The following is a 22355-nucleotide window of genomic DNA, read 5'->3' as shown; positions in this document are numbered from 1 at the left end:
AGTCTTTGAAACCCCTTTTCTCCACTGTAGTGTGGTCTCGGACTTGATATATATAGTAGGGGGGTGGGGGAGTGAAGCTCCACACCTGGGTGGGTTTAAAACACTTCCATGTGTGAGACTGGGAAGTGTTGGACAAGTAGTTACTTACCCTGTCGATAAAATGAAAGTTTGGTGCGTGAACTTTTGATGCTTATTGTTTGATGTTCAGCCATTTAATGGTTAGCCCATTCGATGGCTGAACATAGACCCTTAATAACTGGCTTAGTTTCTGTAGTCACTCCAGGGGAATACAATATCTGTCAGCATGGGAGGACACGATTAACAGACCACATTACTTTGCCAAGGATGGGCTGTACCTGTCAACCTAGGATTTCAGATACAGGCTAAAACTGTATTCACCCCCTTCGAGCCTTTTTAGGCAATGCCAAAAAGACAACACTACCAACATAGTGAGAAAGTCTTTAAGCAACCTGAAGGTGTTACTGCTCAATGCTTGAGGCCTAAACAAGAAAACTGCACACCCTTCAATCCCTCTTAATTCTAGAGAATATATACATCTGTGCTGTGACTAGGACTTGGTTTAAAGCCATATAAAGCCCCCCAGAAGTGCAAGGATGCAGTGGCTTCCAAACACTTAGAAAACAATGGAGGACAGCATAAGTAGTCCAATACTTTATTGTATGTATCCAAGCCAATTCAAATAGGACATAATAATGCCCGAATATCCAAAGTAATCCAAATTCAAACCGGTTTCGGCAAATGCCTTCTTCAGTGAAAAAAAGTGAATTCAGTAAGCAACAGACATCATGAATATTTATATGGTGCCCCAGCCAATGGCAAACAATGGTATGGTCCATACCCCCCTTTTTTATATAAAAGTGTACTGTTATACAATGATATTTGTGTTATATAAATATTATTTTGATTGGTAATATTACTTTTCAAAACCATTTCAACCTAAACATATATTATATATTTTATGTTAGTTAATAATAGCAGATTGCTACAAATAGATTTGATCACAAACAAACCTAAATCAATAGTTAACTAGTTAAATAGTTAAACTATTGAAACTAACAAGTTCATAATATAAATTATTATTCTCATACAAAACAATACAGTTAGAAAAATTATATAATATATCCTGAAATAGTTATACATACTGGCTACCAAACATTGTATAAAGATAATCATAATAGATGAAGGATACATCCATATGAGCCCAGTTATTAAGGAGCACTATACAAATACAACACTAAAATCAAGATAAGTATATAAATAATAAACTTATCATAAATGGTCATTTAGACCCGGTGGAAATAAGGCTCCAAGATGGATAATCCAATATTTTTCTTTGTGGCTAAGTATGTTTTGCCATCCTTGTTGATTATTCCTGTTGCCAGTAATTCTATCAATAATAGTGAACATGAACTTGGCTGTGGGGTGCTTGATAGTATGTTGGTAAAGAGCATTTGTGGGTTTCTTATTACGAATGCCACTCCGATGTTCCCCTATTCTTATTCTGAGTGAACGTGAGGTTTTACCCACATAGAAGGCAGAACACTGGCATGTGGCCAAATATATAACCCAACTGCTTGAGCAATTACCAAATATCCTAAGATTGTAGACTTTACTAGTGTTGGTACTGGTAAATTGCTTGAGCTTATTCACCTGGTTACATGAGGAACAGTGGCCACAGGGAAAGTTCCCAAAAGTTCATCCCCTGTTATTGTCAGTTGTTTATATTTGGACCCTCCACTTTCCCTCTGTTTATAGTGGGAAAACATGGATCCCAAAGTTCTATCTCTCCTATATGAGAATTGACACTTTGTACCCAAAATTCCTCGTAGATAATCATTGGCTAACAGAATATTCCAATTATCATTTAGAATATTTCTTACTACCTGATTGTTCCTACCAAATGTAGTAACAAACCTTAAAGTGGTATCCTGTGAATTCCGTGTGTGGTCAAGCAATTTACCAGTACCAACACTAGTAAAGTCTACAATCTTAGGATATTTGGTAATTGCTCAAGCAGTTGGGTTATATATTTGGCCACATGCCAGTGTTCTGCTTCTATGTGGGTAAAACCTGACGTTTACTCAGAATAAGAATAGGGGAACATCGGAGTGACATTCGTAATAAGAAACCCACGAATGCTCTTTACCAACATACTATCAAACACCCCACAGCCAAGTTCATGTTCACTATTATTGATAGAATTACTGGCAACAGGAATAATCAACAAGGATGGCAAAACATACTTAGCCACAAAGAAAAATATTGGATTATCCATCTTGGAGCCTTATTTCCACCGGGTCTAAATGACCATTTATGATAAGTTTATTATTTATATACTTATTTTGATTTTAGTGTTGTATTTGTATATTGCTACTTAATAACTGGGCTCATATGGATGTATCCTTCATCTATTATGATTATCTTTATACAATGTTTGGTAGCCAGTATGTATAACATTTCAGGATATATTATATAATTTTTCTAACTGTATTGTTTTATATGAGAATAATAATTTATATTATGAACTTGTTAGTTTCAATAGTTTTTTAACTATTTAACTAGTTAACTATTGATTTAGGTTTGTTTATGATCAAATCTATTTGTAGCAATCTGCTATTATTAACTAACATAATATATATAATATATGTTTAGGTTGAAATGGTTTTGAAAAGTAATATTACCAATCAAAATAATATTTATATAACACAAATATCATTGTATAACAGTACACTTTTATATAAAAAAGGGGGGTATGGACCATACCATTGTTTGCCATTGGTTGGGGCACCATATAAATATTCATGATGTCAGTTGCTTACTGAATTCACTTTCTTTCACTGAAGAAGGTATTTGCCGAAACCGGTTTGAATTTGGATTAATTTGGATATTCGGGCATAATTATGTCCTATTTGAATTGACTTGGATACATACAATAAAGTATTGGACTACTTATGCTGGCCTCCATTGTTTTCTACGTTTTAGTTTGGCCGAGCATGCTGTACAAGCGAGGCATGTTGTTTTGGTTTCCAAACACTTAGACCAACAACAGCACAGACTGGGGTCAAAGTTGGAGGAGTCTTGATCTATTTTAGCAACAAACATACCTCCAGCCTGTTTAAATAGGATGATATCATGGAGTTCATCCCTGTGTAAATCACCATAGATAAGGTCTCTCACCATATCATAGCCAGTTATTTATCACCATCTATGCACCCAGAGTCTCACGATTCTTACCTAAGCCTACCAGAGGAGCTCACCATCCAACCAAACAGCCTGTTCATGGACGACTTTAACTACTCCTGTATAGACTGGGAAACTTACACTGCCTCAAACTCACAAGTACAAGGCTTCATAAACCTTATTAACAAAAACACCCTGGAAGAGATAGTGCATGCTCCTATCAGAGGATCAAATATACCGGATCTGGTATTCACTAACATGACACCCCCTCCCCATGTTACGTCCTCACTACTGAGATCGGATCACAAAGCTGTCTCATTTGAAGGAAAATCAACCCAGAAAATCCAGCTAAATCAGTAACAGTTAGGAACTATTCAGAGACAAACTACATCCTGTTAGGAGATAGTTTGTAAAAATTCAAGGCTCCCCCAACCCCGAGACCACAGCTATCTATGCAAAATTATTCACAGAGTCCCTATACATACATGTGAATGGTTGCATAGAAATAAACCCAAAACAAACATTAAAAACAAACCTTACTGGTAGAATCCTCACCTAAACAAGGTATGTAATAAAATAAGAAAACTGATGGCAAAAATCAGGAAGAGTAACTCCCTTAAAGACAAGTGCTTTCTTACACAACTAAAAGAAACTAAGACATCTAATTAAACCCAACAAGGCCAGCTATGAGATCAGGATAGCCTCACAGGCTAAGGACAATCAGAAGACTTTCTTCAGCCATGTCCAGAACTTTAGAGGTAACACATTGCAGTGTACTGGACTGGTGGTGAATGGTACCACCTTCAGCAATCAAGGTGATATAGCAAATTTACTGGCTGATTAATTCAGCTCAAGCCTTACCCCCACTTCCGACAGACCCACCAGGTGAAATCCCCTCCAACATACTCCCCCAGTTATCAGCAGGGATCAGCTGCTGGCAGCCAAGAACACCGCCTCCATGGGTCCATGGGTCCTGACAATATCCCTGGTTGCCTCCTGAACAGTGCAAAACATGATCTAACAGGACAACTTGAGGCAATCTTCAACTACATCCTTTAAACAGGTTACATTCCAAGTGAATGGAGTTCTGCAAAAATCATTCCGCTGCACAACGGCAGACCATCAACTGACCAGGGAACTACAGCCCCAATAGTCTAACGAGCCTAATGTGTAAAGCCATGGAAAGAAATAGCATGGGAATGATAAACAAGGACATTAATAATCTACAGACACTGGACTCATCCCAATTTGGCTTTCTTAAGGAAAGGTCATGCCTACTTAACCTTGTTGACTTCTTTGAAAGGGTCACAAAGGCAATATACAAGGGTAAAACAGTGCATACTGCATAACTTGACCTTGCTAAGACATTCAATACAATACTCCACTTAGGCACTGCTGACAAGCTCTCTGAGCTAGGTGTAAATCCTTACATAAATTGGCTGGATTGCTAGCTGGCTCATAGACAGGACCCAAGAAGTCAGGATTGGTGGGACTATCTCCACCAAGAGACAGGTCATCAGTAGAGTACTCCAAGGCTTCATGCTGGTCCTACTCCAGTTTGGTATCTACTTCTTGGAAGACAAGGCTAATTTTCAAGGCCTCTGGATCATCAAATCCACAGCTGACTGCATATTGGGAGCTATTATTGATCCCCCCCAAGACACCAACATCTTGCAAGTGGGTTTAACACAGACAAATGACTGTTGCAAAAGTCATGGCCTAAAACCCAATGCTAAAAAATGCATTATAATGCCCTTTGGTAAACTATTAAACCAAGATAAACCAACCCTAAGAGTTGACCCAGTAGTAAGGGATCCAGGAAGATATGTATACAGTAATCTGGCCTTCAACCAACACATAGCCAAGATAATAATAAAATCATTCTATGTTGTCCGGCTTATTGGAAAGGGTATGGCATCCAGGTCCAAGCAAGTTATATTACCACTCTACTCAGACATTATCAGACCTATCATTGAATAAAATGCCCCCTTTGTCATGTATCTAACCAGACACTTACAGTCGGAATGCCCACAAACATTTCTCACCAGGAGAATTCAGGGCATGAATACCCTGTCCTACACTAATGAACTAAAGGCTCTGTCTCTCTATTCAGTTCCCTTCAGGTTGATGAGAGAGGACCTTTGCCTGGCTTACAGAGCTTCCTCAGACCCAGCTCTGATGGATTTGTTGCACATGCACAAAACTAACAACACCAGAAACATTGGATCCAGGGATAAGAACTTGCTTTTGACATAAACAGAAAGTGCTGAAGTGACAGATGTGTCCCAAAGGATTCCAGCACTACTGAATGGGCAATCCATCCATGTAAAACATAGCTCTTCCCTGACTCTATTTAAACAAAACCTTGACAATTGGATAGGAAAGCGTAAATGTACCCCATGTCCCTTATGGCTAGAGGTAGGCAATTAGAAAGGTATTATCCTAACTAATATCTCTGTTACAAATCCTTAGTAACCACCATATTAAATTGTCCCCACATAAACACGCCCATGATATTCAGGTCATAGTTGGTTTGGGGTGTGTGGCTAGGCTTGCAAGGGCGCTAGTGGTCATTTGCCTGGTAACAACCTATGAACCTGTGAATCTACATCTGTCCTACTGAGCAACATTAAGAAGTCCAAAGCAAATTGACAGCCAAAGAAAAAACATAATCAAAAAACATTATACGTGACATGCAAAAATTTGCTTGACAGCAGTAATGTGCCAAGATAGGGTTAAAAACCCACAAATAGACTGTTAGTAAAGTATACAAAAACAAGAGTTTTTATTATTTACGATTCACCAGTTCACTTGTCAAAGTGGTTCAATGAGCAGTATTGTTGTTTCAGAACTAAATTATCTCCGTTCAATTCTTGGCTGGGGTTCCTCCCATCAGGAGCCTGTATGCTCTCTATGTATTCATATTGTTTTTTTTTCTGGGCACTTTAGTTTCTTCTCACATCCCAAAGACAAATGCTGCATGGATTGATGACTAAATTTTTCCTAGGTTTATATAATATGGAAGAAAGGCCTGTCAATTTACTTTTATCTCCTTTTTGGCAACTGAACTCTGTGGATGATGGTGTCTGGGTTGCTATAGGCATTAGATTTGACCCAACAACAATGAATGGGTTCAATAGTTATCAACTACTGTTGAAGTGATTTTGCTTTTTATAACATTCATATAATTGTAATATTCTGGGATGGCTAGAATGGCCCAGCCTACTTCAGTACAACCAGCTTATAATTGCCCAATAACGTTCTCAACCACCCTGATAATATGCCTGCACTTAAAAATATCATCAACCCTTATAGCAACCTGAGCTCACTTCGCTCTTTTAATAAACTACCGGTTCAAACATCCAAAATCAACAACTCTGCTGGGGACTCTCTGTTTGCTAACTCTGTTGGCAAAACTTGGAACTCTCTTCCTGCTGATCTTACTCTTGAACCCCCTCTTACTCAGTTCTGAAAAAGCTTTAAACTATACTTTAAAACTCACTGGCTATGTGCTTGTTCAAAATCCGACTAGATCCACCTCTATGGTCTGTAATCATGTTACACTGCCTAGTCAATTTGTCAACCCTGTTTTAAAAATGTATGATTATATCACCTGCTTGCTCAACTGGAGCCTGTAAACTGTGTGTAACTTGTAATCATTTTCTGATTTTTACTGTATGTTCTACCTTGGAAATTTTCTCCCTGGGCCTACGCTGAAAATGGACATGTATCCAGTCGGACTATCCCAGTCAACAAATGTAAAATAAAATAAAATAACATAAATAAAATAAATAAATTGTATTACTAGGTCATTTGTAAGTACTTTAAAAAGTTTTATGCCAGAACTAATTGTTAAGTGCTGTTTATTTCTAACACCTAATCATAATGGTTTCAGATAAGGACAAAAGAGACTGCAGCTTCTTTTTTTTTTTTTTTTTTGTTAACTTCAGTTACAAAATTAACACATTGGTTTGGGGGGGACTAACATTAACATTATCTTGGTAAACCTGCTACAGTTGTAGATTAATTCAAGTTCAGCTGTTTGAGGTGTTATGGGAAGTACAATAAGTCATCATCTAAAATGGGACTTGTGCACCATGTAAGTGGGAGAGGAAGGAATCAAACTCGGACCTATAGGAAGAACGTTGTACTATACTGTTAGACAAATTAGAATGCATCATGTTTTTGTGTTGCCAAAAGCTGATAGACTACTTTGCTATGAGCTGTATTAATAGTACGCTTTTAATCCCTTTTGTCACTAAATAATCTTTTACTGGCAACTATTCATTCATTCTAGAGTTGCCTGCATAGCCCAGTTTAGAGTAATGGGGGAGCTGTTGCCCATCCTGACACTATGTGGGAGCATGGCAGAGACACTTTTCCACTTGAAATGCCAGCCCATTGCAGTAATGACAAGCAGTTCTTTCAATAAAATGTACTCTGCATTCAACAAATGAACTAAACTACTGTGATGGCACAGTTCCATTCAAAGGGTGAGTTTAGAAATGCTATTGTAGCAACACTTTTCAGGATGGAATTGCATAATGACAATGCTACACTTAGAGAGGATCTTAAGATTCTGAGAGTCTGAGTGTGAATTACTGAGAACTGTCACAGAGGTGGTTCCCTTTGTATGGTTAAGTACTAGAAATGTGATCCTCAGAACAGTGAGAATTTAAATGCTATTGCAAATATACTACATCTACAATTGTGTTCCTGTTTCTTTGATGAACCTCAGATTTGCAGTTAGTATATATAAATAGTGGGAATCAGCAAGCTTCACATTTTGCTGTTCTGCTCTAAGGAATTTTTTGTAGTTTCAGGGTTTGTACTGAAAAGTCCCAGAATCCTGATGGGATGACATGCCAGTGTTATAAGCAAGATTTATCTCAGCAAATATTTGTGTCTAACATTTCCATTTTTAAGTTTTAGGGCCTATTTATTTACTTTGCCATTTATGATGCATTGTCTCATAAAACAGGTCACTTCTTCTTCTTTCGGCTTTTCCTGGTTAGGGGTCGCAACAGCGGATCACTGTCCGCTCATGATTGGCAGTGGAGTTTTTACAGTGTCGAGTTGCCAGCTCAGAATTCCACAGAAGGCACACACATGCACGCATTCATGCCTATGGCCAATTTAGTGTGTCCAATCCACCTACAGCATGTCTTTGGGATGTGGGAGGAAACTGGAGCACCAAGAGGAAACCCATACGGCCACAGGGAGGACATGCAGACTCCGCACAGAAGGCACCCCAGCTGAGGATCGAACCAGAGAACCTCTTGCTGGGAGGTGGCAACGCTAACCACTGCACCACCATGGCCACCCTGTCTCATAAAATATGTCACTACCATTGTTAAATTATGTTTTTAAAGATAATTTCATAATTGCTCTGCAAAACATCCTGTCAATCAGAATTAGTATTTTAAGTAATGAAACAGAATTGTGAAAAATGATTATGTTGAAATTCATAGCAAAAATACTGTAAAGTACAAACATCAGTTTTACTGCTAGTGAAAGTAACTTTCAGAATTCATATTATGCTGATTTAAATGAAGAAGTGGTCATATTTTTGGACCAGGAACCAAAGGCAGTGGTTTGTGTTTTGGCACCTGTGTTTTATTCATGGCAAGAAAGTAGTTATTGTCACATAAGGTAACATTTTTATCAAAACATTAGTGACAATAAGTTAAACAGTCAGTGAGGCCTTAATGTTCAGACAATGTTAACAGTATAACAAAAGTTTGTTCAGTACTGGTGTACTTCAGAGTTTTTCATCTGAACCTTAAGCTAACATGTCGATACATGTTTTTCTTCTCTCAATTGCCTTCTTTCTCACTTTCTTTCATTTAGCTAAGCCACAGCCTGTATAATATACTAATTGTACCCAATGTCCCTACAGTCTAACCCCATATGTTACTCTTGTAAGGTCTCTGTCTTTCTCATAACACATCACTTTACCATGAACTGGACATTATTGCAGATTCATATTTCCTGTTAACCAAGACATCTGTGTGCAAAGACTGCTTGTTTAGATAGACCCCGGGATTCAATAAATCCTACACTAAATGTACAATGTTTTGAGTGAACAGACAACACAGACGTAACTCGGACCTTCTTCCTCCTAATTTTAGTTTTCCTGCTGATAGTCTTGCAGCTTTAAATATTGACAGGGATTCATAAAGGTTACCACAAAGTGTAGACTACATGTACCCTTAGTGGAATCTTTCTTTGTGACTAGAAAGCATAAAAAATGTGATAATAATTTTATTGAATACATATTAGTGTAGGCTTTATTGAATCTGGGCCCCTCCTTCTCTAGATTTCATCAATTTCTCTGTACATCTCTTGGTTTGTGATTATTTTCACTTTAAGTGTCAGATCAGTCTCTTGAACAGTTATCCTCTTCACTAATTGAACCTGACTGCATCATATTATGATAAACTTTGAGTTTTATGACAGGGTATGATCTAGTCTTCCTCAGTTTCAGGCTCATAAAGTCAACCCCCACCAACATGCTCACACACTGTGTCTGTCTCTGAACTGTAAAGCCATACAAAACATCGGAGCTGCACATTTTTCACACACTGGCATTTTTCAAAAATTACTTTTAGCCAGTTGAAATAAATTATGTACTATCCTTTGTAGGCAAAAGTGGATATTTAAGCAATGTAGTTAACACAAGTAACTTACTAACTCCTGACAAAGAGCTCTTGTTAGCCTGAAGGCTCAAGTAACTGCAAAACCTATGTTGCTCCAATAAAAGATATTCCATCACAACTATGTTCCAATGTCTTTGCTTTCAGTGATTTCTCTGAAATGCAACGTGTATTGTTTTAAACACTGAATAAAGTTATGTTGTTTAAGAGAATCCAATCAAATGATTCATTTGGTTGAACTTTTTGGTAAAATTCAAGGTCACTGTGGGGTGTGGAGCTGGAGGACATTCCTTAATTTACAGCACCTACAGAGATTATTACAGTTAGTGGTTAGAAGGGGTGCATACCCTGCATGGCAATTGACTGGATGCATGTTTTCTCCCACAAAAAAAAAAAAATTTTTTAAACTTTTGATAAAATGGATTTGTAGATTGTATACTGTGATCAGAAAACACATTTGTTTAAGTTGCTATAGATTTATGCTATCACATTTTCATTGAGTACTGAGCAATACATGAACATTTTTATTGACTATATTTATGTGGTATTGTGGGATTACATCAAGGATCAGCTCTGAGCCCTTTCTTATTTACAGTGGTGATGGACAGGTTGATAGACAAGATCAGACAGGAGTCCCCGTGGACTATGATGTTTGCAGATGACATTGTGATCTGTAGTGAGAGTAGGAAACATGTGGAGGAGACCCTCGAGAGGTGGAGATATGCTCTAGAGAGAAGAGGAATGAAGGTCAGCAGGACTAATACAGATTGTATGTCTCTGAATGAGAGGGAGGATAGAGGAATGGTGAGGATGCAGAGAGTAGAGGTGGCAAAGGTGGATGAGTTTAAATACTTGGGATCAACAGTTCAGAGTAATGGTGAGTGTGGAAGAGAGGTGAAGAAGAGAGTATAGGCAGGATGGATTGGGTGGAGAAGAGTGTCAGGAGTGATTTGTGATAGATGAGTGCCAGTAAGAGTGAAAGGGAAGGTCTACAAGAGGGTAATGAGGTCAGCTATGTTATATGGGTTGGAGACAGTGGCACTGACAAAAAGGCAGGAGTCAGAGCTGGAGGTGGCAGAGTTAAAGATGTTAGGATTTGCACTGGGTGTGACAAGGGTGGACAGGATTAGGAATAAGTATATTAGAGGGTCAGCCCAGGTTGGAAGGTTTGGAGACAAAGCCAGAGAGGCAAGATTACATTGGTTTGGACATGTGTTGAGGAGGGATGCAGAGTATATTGGGAAAAAGATGCTAAGGATGAAGCTGCCAGGTAACATGAAAAGAGGAAGGCCTAAGATAAGCTTTATGGATGTGGTGAGAGAGGGCATGCAGGTGGTTGGTGTGACAGAGGAAGATGCAGAGGACAGGAAGAAATGGAAACAGATGATCCGCTGTGGCGACCTCTAACAGGAACAGCCGAAAGAAGAAGAAGATGATTGTCATAGACATACTATATAAAAGTATTGGTTTGATACTAATTTATACTGTCAGATATGTCACTCTGTTTAATTTGGCAGTGTCATCCCCAAACATACAACTATGTGAAGACCAAGAAGACAGTGAGAATATTTGAAAGGACATTTGCTTAGAATTTGTAAAGGAAAAAAAAAGTTTACACTGGAATTTTTCACTTCCTAACCTTGTGTAGAGTGCAGCCTCATGGATCACCTCTTAATTAATATTGTATCATGGGAAAAGGAATGCAGTGACTTTAACGTAATGCCATTTCATCCATCTGGCCACTAAAATGGTCTCTGCTGTTTGTTCTTCTACCAAAGATATCATTCCCTGCTGTAGCCTTGCCTGTATGTTTATTGGTGATCATCATAATCTAAGACATTTCAGCAATCATTTTGAGTAATAATTTTTGGTGCTGTCTTACTTTTGAAAGTAATAGCTGCCGTTTCATAAATCCAGGCTAGAGTACATTTTTAACCGTAAAGGAAATTTTAATTTTACTTTGTAAATATATCTTTTGTGCCACACATAGAAAATACTATGGTAACATTCTGGGATCAAATCAATGATAATCAATGAAAACAGCTAAACTCAGAGTTATAACTGTCACTGTAAAATTTGTAGAATATATATTTTTTAAATGGCTTTGGGAATCTCTCAGCCATTGTTTTTCATCTCTATGCCAAACTATGCTGCTTAAGTTTGCTTTTGCTTTTAAAATCAACTTTTGAACTAATGTCTGTCACTCTGGTGGTGTAGAAAGGTTAGACCCTGTCTACAGCCCAGATGACCTGAGCTTGATGGGTATCTACAGCCCAGATGACCTGAGTTTGATGGGTGTGTTCAGTGAATGATGGAGTGACAGGGAGTATGACTCTGCCTGTTCTGGAGGGGAAGAACTGTGCTGGGCATCATCCAATAAGCCACGTCAGGGGAAGGACTGTGCTGGACATCATCCAATAAGCCATGTCAGGGGAAGGACTGTGCTGGGCATCATCCAATAAGCCATGTCAGAGGCTACAATGCAGATAAACTGATGCCAGGTGAGGGTAGAAGGAAAAAGGGAACAGAATTAGATGTGACTAACTTATGGCTGAGGCAGGACAAGTGCTTGACATGGCCCTCCCGTTGTCCAGCTAACATAACATGATGTCAGAAAATGGGGCCAGGGAGTTATGACAGTAAAAATCCCCTCATGAGAGGATGACCAATTTTCTATGAAGCCATCTGCCTGCTTGTTTGGTACGTACCTAATGCTGTAGAACCTGCATAAGGCATTAGTGTAATTAATATTACATCATGGGAAAATGAATACAGTGACTTTTAACTAATGTCATTTCATCCATCTGTTCACTAAAATGGTCCTACTGTTTGTTCTTCTGCCAAACATATGATTCCCTGCTGTAGCCCTTGCTTGCATGTTTAATGATAATCACCATGATCTAAGACCTTTCAGCAGTCATTTTGAGTAACAATTCTTGGTACTGCCTTACCTCACTTGGGGAGTCCTTCTTCTCCTCATCCCCAGAGGTGTCAGCCTTCTTGCAGTTCTTCCTTTTCTTGGGGTCTTTTTCCTTAGCACTTTCCATCACTTTGCCTGTGTCGTTTTCCAGCACGCCATCGCTTACGTTTTCATTGTGCAAAGAGTTTCTTTCCCTTGCCTTATCATTCTCTTTCCTCTTGGATTTCATGTCAATGACACGTTTATGAGATTTATGTGACTTTGACTTGGACTCTTTTCTGTAGTGTTCTTCCTCCCTACTCTTATATCCCGGGGAAGAATAAATTGTGCTTGGTGTGCTGGCTTTTGAATACCTGTCTCTAGATCTTCTAGAACCTTCTCTTCGCTCATCAAGTGACTTTGGGCTAAGTTTATCTAGGTGCCTTGCATACAGTTTTCTTTCCTGTTCCCATTTCTCTGTCCTGTCTCTGTCCTCCTCACCACGGCTTTTCCATAGAACATCTTCTCTTTCTTCCCTCCTGTGATGTGGAGACCACTCCCAAGATGCTTTTCTGTCAGAGAACTCATCAGTCCAGTCCAGTCTTTTAGTTCCCAGTGGACTGTGTGAAGAACTACAGGAACTAAAACTAGGACTGTGAGATCTTGCACTAAGAGAGTGACCAATGGGGCTGCGGGACCTTGTCCTTTCTCCTGGGTATCTAAAGCAAAACCAAAAGAATGTTATGCAAAACCACTGACATATCTTAAGTACCATGTTGAAATCCACATCATTCTGAGCCTAAAGAAGTAATAGGATCATTACAAAGCATGCTTACCTGTCCATATCATGCAATGATTCTCTTCCTCTTTGAGATGTGATGTCATGTATTATCGAGTCAATGTTCTTCCCTGGTTTCTAGACAAAGACAAAATGAATTATTTATACATGGCTTTGCAAAAAGAAAACATTTAAAAAGCATGGGAAAAGACTGTTAGGTCAGATTTCATTTTTTGTCCATGTTGTTTGCCAGTAAACTCTGTAGATACAGGAACTATGTGGACATCAGAAGCTCTGTTAGCTCACCTCATGACTGAGAATATAGTTGAAAATCTATATAGGGCAACCTCTGATTTCACATTTTAAATTATAAAAGATATTCTGAATTAATAATGCCTCTTTTCATGATATTTATATGGTTATGGATAATAGAGGTAATTCAGGCTGAAAAACGACCAGTAGTTTAAGGAGAAATACAAAATAAAAAGAAAAAAATACACTATTGCCAAAAAAAAAAAAAAAAAAACTAACCAAGAGGGATAATGAAAAACCCAAGACACTCCAAGTAATGGTAACCAGTATGTACAGTGGAATGAAACTGAACACTTATTGGTAGCAAACTAGTCCTGCACAGGCTAAGGATAAGGACAGAGTGTGACATGCACAGGGAGTCCTGCACAGGCTAAGGATATGGACAGAGTGTGACATGCACAGGGAGTCCTGTATAGGCTAAGGATATGGACAGAGTGTGACATGCACAGGGAGTCCTGCATAGGCTAAGGTTATGGACAGAGTGTGACATGCACAGGTAGTCCTGCACAGGCTAAGGATATGGACAGAGTATGACATGCACAGGTAGTCCTGCACAGGTTAAGGATATGGACAGAGTGTGCATGCACAGGTAGTCCTGCATAGGCTAAGGATATGGACAGAGTGTGACATGCACAGGTAGTCCTGCACAGGCTAAGGATATGGACAGAGTGTGACATGCACATGTAGTCCTGCACAGGCTAAGGATATGGACAGAGTGTGACATGCACAGGTAGTCTTGCACAGGCTAAGGATATGGACAGAGTGTGACATGCACAGGTAGTCCTGCATATGCTAAGGATATGGACAGAGTGTGACATGCACAGGTAGTCCTGCATAGCTAAGGATATGAACAGAGTGTGACATGCACAGGGAGTCCTGCATAGGCTAAGGATATGGACAGAGTGTGGCATGCACAGGGAGTCCTGCATAGGCTAAGGATATGGACAGTGTGTGACATGCACAGGTAGTCCTGCATAGGCTAAGGATATGAACAGAGTGTGACATGCACAGGGAGTCCTGCATAGGCTAAGGATATGGACAGAGTGTGGCATGCACAGGGAGTCCTGCATAGGCTAAGGATATGGACAGAGTGTGGCATGCACAGGTAGTCCTGCATAGGCTAAGGATATGGACAGAGTGTGGCATGCACAGGGAGTCCTGCATAGGCTAAGGATATGGACAGAGTGTGACATGCACAGGGAGTCCTGCATAGGCTAAGGATATGGACAGGGTGTGGCATGCAAAGGTAGTCCTGCATAGGCTAAGGTTATGGACAGAGTGTGACATGCACAGGTAGTCCTGCACAGGCTAAGGATATGTACAGAGTGTGCATGCACATGTAGACCTGCATAGGCTAAGGATATGGACAGAGTGTGACATGCACAGGCATGTTATAGCTCAAGACACTTTGAGTTTACTTCTGGCCATTACTGGTCAGGTATCACACTGCTGACACAGGCACGTTATAGCTCAAGGCACTTTGAGTTTACTACTGGCTATTACTAGTCAGGTATCACACTGCTGAAAGCAAACTTTAGTGAGATGTAGTGGCAATCTTTTCTAGTTACCATGTGACCTGAAGAAAATATGCTTACAAAAATATACAGAATATTGATCATAGCAGCATGGCAAGCATGAAGGATGAATTTGCTTTATTCACATAATCACTGAAACACTGAATACTATTTCATTCAGGGAACTAACATTTTCTTTATTTCCATTTTAACTTTCCCTTTCACATGATGTCCTGTATGTTCCTGGCAGCACATATGCATATATATATATATATATATATATATATATATATATATATATATATATATATATAGACACACACACACACACACACACACACACACACACTTCATTTTGTTGTATGGCTACCTGAATATACTTTACTTTAGCTGGAAGACAATTCCAAAGTCCCCCTCCCTTTCTGTACACAGAAAGTTCCTTGTATTCTGTTACTAATTATATAACCTAATAGGTTCATAGGTTCATAGGTTAGTACTAAGCTATCGGCCCTAGGGCATATGCAAGCCTAGCCATAACAATTCCCTGGATATTTCTTCCCACAATATTTACTTCTCTGGGCGCCTGTCTAGCAGGGCGACTAACATGATTCCCCGGGATGCATTTCCTTTCTCCCATCCAATCATCAAGGTTCCTTTTGAAGAGGGCCTATGAAGCGCTCTGCTTGACATGTATGGGCAGTCTTTTCCAGAGTATGGGGAGTCTCTGGGTCAGGAACCTATCCCTCCAGCATGTTTTGTTCATTGTTCATAGGTTCATACTAGGCTATCTGTCCTAGGGCATTTATAAGCCTAGCCAGAGTGTGTTTGGCTTTCGCCACCCATTTTAAATTAATTTTGCTATGTCCTTTTTCGAGGTTAGTATACTGTGCCTCTGTCTAACAGTGACACAGAAGTGATACCCGGGGTAAACCTATGATCCCCCATCCACTCATCAAGATTCCTCTTGAAGAGAGTCAATGAGGGACTCTGCCTAACCTGGACTGGGATTTTATTCCAGAGTGAAGGGAGCCTCTGGGTTAAGAATCTGTCCCTCCAGCATGTCCTATTTATTTCAGTGCTGAGGTTCAAGTCTCTCCAGAGCTCGATGGGATTTGGATTTTCTGAGGTGCAGCATGTCCATTAATTCCGGGTTGGACATGGCTTTATACGTCAGGCACAGATCGCCTCTGAGCAGGTGATATGCCACTGAGTAGAGCTGGAGTTTCTTTAACCAGGCAGCATATGGCATCTGTTTGAGCCCTTTGATCCTCTTGGTGAGGTACTTTTGGGGTCTTTCCAGTTGCTGCAGGTGTCTGGTAAGGTACATCCCAAAAGGGCATTGTACTCAATTATGGGCCTGATGAGGGATGAGTAAAGAGGCACGATGACCTCCCCTGATCTAGATGTGAATCCCTTCATGATCAGGTGGGCTATATAAAATGTTTTTCTAACCACTTTGGCCACGTGGTTGTCAAATGAGAGATTGCTATCAACTTGGTTCCCCAGGTCCCTAATTACTTCTTCCGTACTTAATGGATTACCACCTATGTGGTAATTTGTGGGCACTTTGTTTTTGCCAAAGGGGATGACTATACACTTTTTGGCATTTAGCTTGAGGCCATGGCTCTGGCACCAGTTGTCTGTTTCTATGAGGCCCTTTTGGAGGATGCTTGTGTCGGCTGGAGAGTCGATTATGGCGCCCAGTTTGCAGTCATCTGCGAACTTGGTCAGCCACAGTCCTTCCGTGTTGGCCTGTACTGCCGAGAAATATATACCGAACAGTAGCGGTCCCTGGACTGAGCCTTGTGGGATGCCACTTATAACTGGTTTGGAGTCTGACATGGCTCCAGCAATTCTAACCATGTGGGTTCTGTCCTTGAGCCAGTTTGCAACCCATCTAGTGACACAGGGGGTTATATTTAAGCTGGTGAGCTTATCTATAATGCCCGAGTGGGGTATTGTATCGAAGGCTTTTGCGAGGTCCAGGTAGGCTGTGTGGACCACCTTCCCCTTGTCAATGGCCTTGGTGACTGTTTCAAAGAAATCTACCAGGTTTAAGAGGCAGGATCTGCCCTTAACAAAGCAGAACTGGGTAGGATCCAGTGTCTGTATGGCCCCAATATCTTTTTTTATGAAGTCCATGATGATCCTTTCCATAGCTTTGCAGACCAAGCTAGTCAGGCTTATGGGGGCGATATTTTCCAGGATCCGTTGAGGCACCACCTTTGTGGAGAGGGACCATTGTTGCTGTACGCCACTCTTTGAGTACATATCCTGTGGTAAGGCTAAGACTGAACAGTAGTTTTATGTTTGGGTTTAGCTCTTCTTGGAGTTCATGTAGGACACAGCCCAGGACACCGTCTGGTCCCATTGATGCTGTGTTTTTTGTTTTGGAGAGGGCGACTCTTACCTGAGCATCTGAGATGTCAGGGGGACAGCACTCTTCTGGGATAGATATTTGCCCTTTTGGTGGGGAGGGCGAGAGAAGTTTGCGCTGAACCTGTCAGCTAGGATGTTGGCAATGTCTGTGGGTTCGGTGTATTTTTTGTCATTTTGGACTAATTCTGAGCATATCTGGGAATTCCCACCCAGGTTCCTAACATAACTAAAGAAAGCCTTGTGATTATCCTTAGTGTCCGGTGCAATTTTTCTCTCGAAGCTGGCCTTAGACGATTTTATGAATGCCCGTAGTTTTTTGCTAACACTGATCAGAGATGCCTTCCTTTTTTGGGATTTTGCTCTATCATGTAGTAGCTTCCTCCTTCTATTGTATAGTTTGTTTATGGCTGGGGTCCACCAGACAGGACGCCTGCCTTTGGAGGATTGGGTCTTGGTTTTATTTGAGATTGCATGATCCATGCATTCCTGAAGGTGTTCATAGAATGCGTTTATAAAGGATTCTGCGGTCTGGGCTGTATTTTCCACAGGCCCGGGGGCTTTGAAGGATTCCACCTCGGTTTTGAGGAGTGTGAAATTTGCTTTAGAGAAGTTTTTCACTGTGGTTTTCTGGGCAGGGGGTGGGGTTGGGATGTGAATATCCAGTGAGATTAGTTTATGGTCTGATCTTACCAGTGAGGGATACACTTCTGGTCTGGAGCATAGAGTCCCCATGTTGGTGATAATCAGGTCCAGTATGTTTTCCCCTCTTGTGGGAGTGGTAACAAGTTGTTCCATAGCATTTGAGTTTATAAATTCTAGGAACCTTTGAGCTAGGGTGTTGGAGCTAGAGTAATGCTCCCAGTCTATGTTTGGGTAGTTGAAGCCGCCCAATATAATGGTGTTTGGAGAAACCTTCATATTTTCCAGTGTTCTCAGGAAGGCCGAGTGGGGTTCCTGGGTTTGGGAGGGTGGTCTGTAGCAAGCTATAAACTGGAAGGCAGTTTTACCCACTGTTAGTTGCACATGGATAGTCTCTGATGCTTCGTGCTGTGCCACCAACCTAGAGGTGTGGGTATCTGTGACGAATATTGATACTCCCCCTCCTTTTGTGGTTTGGTCCAAGTTTTGGGGCCAAAAAGCATGGTATGAGGTATAACCTGGTAGTGCTGGGGTGCTCTCGGGAGCCTTGAACCAGGTTTCTGTTACTGCACAGATATCGATGTTCTCCATGCTAAGGAGAGTTTCGAGTGCATGCATCTTGAGGTTTAGACTTCTGGCGTTGAGTAGCATTACTCTTAGTTTCTTATCCATTGTGATACTTATGGAGGTGGGTTTGTCTTTTGAGTCTTGCCTAAAAAAGGCACTATGGGAGTAGCAAGAGCCTTTGCCAATATCCAAAAGCCCAGGGGTGACAGGTGCAAGCCATCCCTAGCGAAGCATCGTGGCCTGTCGAGCATGTCATCCCAGGCTGACAGGCATTGGATCCCCTTTGAATGACACCAATACTTAAGCCAATTGTTGAAATTGATCATCTTGTCTTCATATTGTGGCATCATTCTTGGTGAGGGTAAGATGCTACTCAAGGTCAGGGTCATACCAGCCTGGGCCACATGCTCAGAGAGCTTCTCTATGTCTCTTTTCATGTAGTCCAGGGAGGTACGTCTCAGGTCATTCACACCAGCATGGACAATGACTGAGTCATATTTGTACTTGCCTTGGAGTGACCTGAGTGCTTGTGTTATGTGGCGGATCCTAGCGCCCGACAGGCAGCTCACCGTGACCTTCTCCTTGTTCTGCCTGGTAAGCGGGACGTCAGTGTGCCTGACGATAGAGTCACCTATTACAAGTGTATCAGGTGTGTTGTTTAGCCTTAAGGGCTGTGACTGTTCGGCACACTGGCTTTATGAGCTATGTGTTGCACGTGTTTTGTTTTGGGGTAGCGGTTGCTTGGGTGTCTGCTTTGGAGGTCTCTGCTGCTTAGGCAGATTTTTATTTACAGCCTCCGAGTATGTTTTTGTGTGTTTATGTGTTTGGTTTGCTGTCGTGGTAGGTCTATGTGAGACTGGAATTGTAGTGAGTGTGGTTTCCATCTCCTCCTGACAGGTTTCGCCAGTACTGAGTTGAGAGAGCTTAACCTTCAGTTTGGCTATATGGTTGCATCTCTCACATGTGTTGGAATTTGTTGGGAGGAGGAGAGGGTTGTCTGTGTACATGAGGCAGTTGTAACATTGCCTCAAGATTCCCAGATTCACCAGCTGGACCAGAGAGGAGATTGACAACTGACCTTTGGACATGCTAGAATAGTATTGGGAATTCCTTTATAATTGAAAAAAAAGGGCCAATGGGGAACAAGGTACTCAAGGGGAGTTTGTGAGGGTGTAGTGCTTTTAATTTTTAGTGCTGACTTATATAATTGCTTTAGTGAGCAAGTGCCAGGTAACTTAAATGTAATGTGTTACAGGTAACTTAAATGCAAAAGATGACAAACAGTAACTTTCTTTCAAGTGAAACAAGGAAATAAGTACAGTAAGCAATGCAGATGTCACTAGGGATCCACAGAAGCACTGAAAAGCCGCGTTTTAGGTGGAATTAGCGTTTCAGGGAAATAACAAGCAAACAAGCATACAAACAAAGCTAGATTCAGCAGGCCTGGATCTAGTCTATGTTACAGCAAACAAGGTGTACCAATTCCAGTAAGAAACAGTTCAAATATGCAGGCACTATAAGCCTTTAACCAGAAAATTCCCTGCTCAGAAGGGCAGAGTCCAGCCTCTCCTCCCACAAGAGTGCAGACCACGAACCTTCTTAATGTAAAATAACTGGCCTGAAGCCCAAGTGCTTAAACCAGAACTAATATACTTTTAGAATAACAGACACTGAGCCCTCAATCAGCAGTTCCCAACTTAGAAGGATGTAAGCTACCTGTCCTGCCACCACAGTGCAGGCCACAAACCTTCCTAATGTAAAACAACTGGTCTGAGCCCAAGTGCTTAATCCAAAAGACTTAGAATGATAGCTACACTTTAATCAAATTACTACCAAGCAGTAATAAATACAATTGAATATTTTAAAGAATGCCTGGATTAGTGCTCAAGTTATACAAACAAAGCTAGATTCAGCAGGCCTGGATCTAGTCTATGCTACAGCAAACAAGGTGTACCAATTTAGTAAGGAACAGTTCAAATATGCAGGCACTATAAGCCTTTAACCAGAAATTCCCAGCTCAGAAGGGCAGAGTCCAGCCTCTCCTCCCACAAAAGTGCAGACCACGAACCTTCTTAATGTAAAATAACTGGCCTGAAGCCCAAGTGCTTAAACCATAACTAATACACTTTTAGAATAACAGACACTGAGCCCTCAATCAGCAGTTCCCAACTTAGAAGGATGTAAGCTACCTGTCCTGCCACCACAGTGCAGGCCACAAACATTCCTAATGTAAAACAACTGGTCTGAGCCCAAGTGCTTAATCCAAAAGACTTTGAATGACAGCTACACTTTAATCAAGTTACTACCAAGCAGTAATAAATACAATTGAATACTTTAAAGAATGCCTGGATTAGTGCTCAAGTTATACAAACAAAACTAGATTCAGCAGGCCTGGATCTAGTCTATGCTACAGCAAACAAGGTGTACCAATTTAGTAAGAAGCAGTACAAATATGCAGGCACTATAAGACTTTAACCAGAAATTCCCAGCTCAGAAGGGCAGAGTCCAGCCTCTCCTCCCACAAGAGTGCAGACCACGATGACAAGGTTTAGATCACTGGAGCGTGTGGCTCTGAGGGATTGGGATTTCTTTAAGTGGAGCATGTCCAACAGCTCAGGGTTTGACATGGCCTTGTATGTTAAGCAGAGATCGCCCCTGAGTAGACGATATACCACAGAGTATAGCTGGAGTTTTTTTTAGACGGACAGCATATGGCATCTGCTTTAGGCCTGTGATTCTTTTAGTGAGGTATTTCTGTGGCCTTTCAAGCTGTTGCAGATGTCTTGTGAGGTACATACCAAATGGGGCATTATACTCTATAATGGGTCTAATGAGGGATGAGTACAGTGGGACAATGACCTACTTTTTTCTGGATGAAAAGCCCTTAGTGATGAGGTGTGCCACATAGAAGGATTTCCTGACTGTTGTGGCGATGTGGTTATCGAAAGTAAGACCGCTGTCCACCTGTGTCCCTAAGTCTCTCATCACACTTTTGATGTTTAGCATCCTGCCACCTATGTGGTAATTCGTGGGTACATGTTTTTTTCCAAAGGGGATAACTATACATTTCTTGGCATTAAGCTTGAGCCCATGGCTCTGGCACCAGGCATCTGTTTCTGTAAGGCCTTTTTTTAGAATATCCACATCATTTGGGGATTCAATAATGGCTCCCAGTTTGCAGTCATCTGCAAACTTTGTTAGCCAGAGTCCCTTAGTGTTGACCTGTACTTCAGAGAAGTTGATGCCAAACAAGAGTGGTCCCAGGACTGAACCCTGAGGTACTCCACTTGTTACTTGTCTGGAGCTGGATTTGGAGTCGGCTACTTTTACAGTCTGGGTTCTGTCAGTAAGCCAGTTGGCAATCCATCGAGTGACATAGGGATTTATGCTCAGCTTAGTAAGTTTATCTA

The 22355-nt window shown here is 40.9% G+C and overlaps 1 protein-coding gene across 2 annotated transcripts in view; it reads right to left on the bottom strand.

The window, feature by feature from the left end:
* RBM20 (RNA binding motif protein 20) overlaps positions 1-22355 on the bottom strand; it is a 1470922-nt gene that overhangs the window by 278945 nt on the left and 1169622 nt on the right. For both annotated transcript variants that reach the window (XM_044055714.1, XM_044055715.1), the window contains exons 9-10: positions 13593-13672; positions 12809-13475 (exon numbers count right to left, since the gene is read on the bottom strand). In XM_044055714.1, the coding sequence (XP_043911649.1) occupies positions 12809-13475; positions 13593-13672 (747 nt within the window). The remainder of the gene's footprint in view (positions 1-12808; positions 13476-13592; positions 13673-22355) is intronic.

The sequence above is a fragment of the Protopterus annectens genome, chromosome 14.part0 (genome assembly GCF_019279795.1).
Source record: "Protopterus annectens isolate FY-2018-M chromosome 14.part0, PAN1.0, whole genome shotgun sequence".
In the NCBI taxonomy this organism is placed as follows: Eukaryota; Metazoa; Chordata; order Ceratodontiformes; family Protopteridae; genus Protopterus; species Protopterus annectens.
The sequence above is the reverse complement of the archived record's forward strand: the minus strand, read 5'-3'. Positions and strand labels throughout refer to the sequence as shown.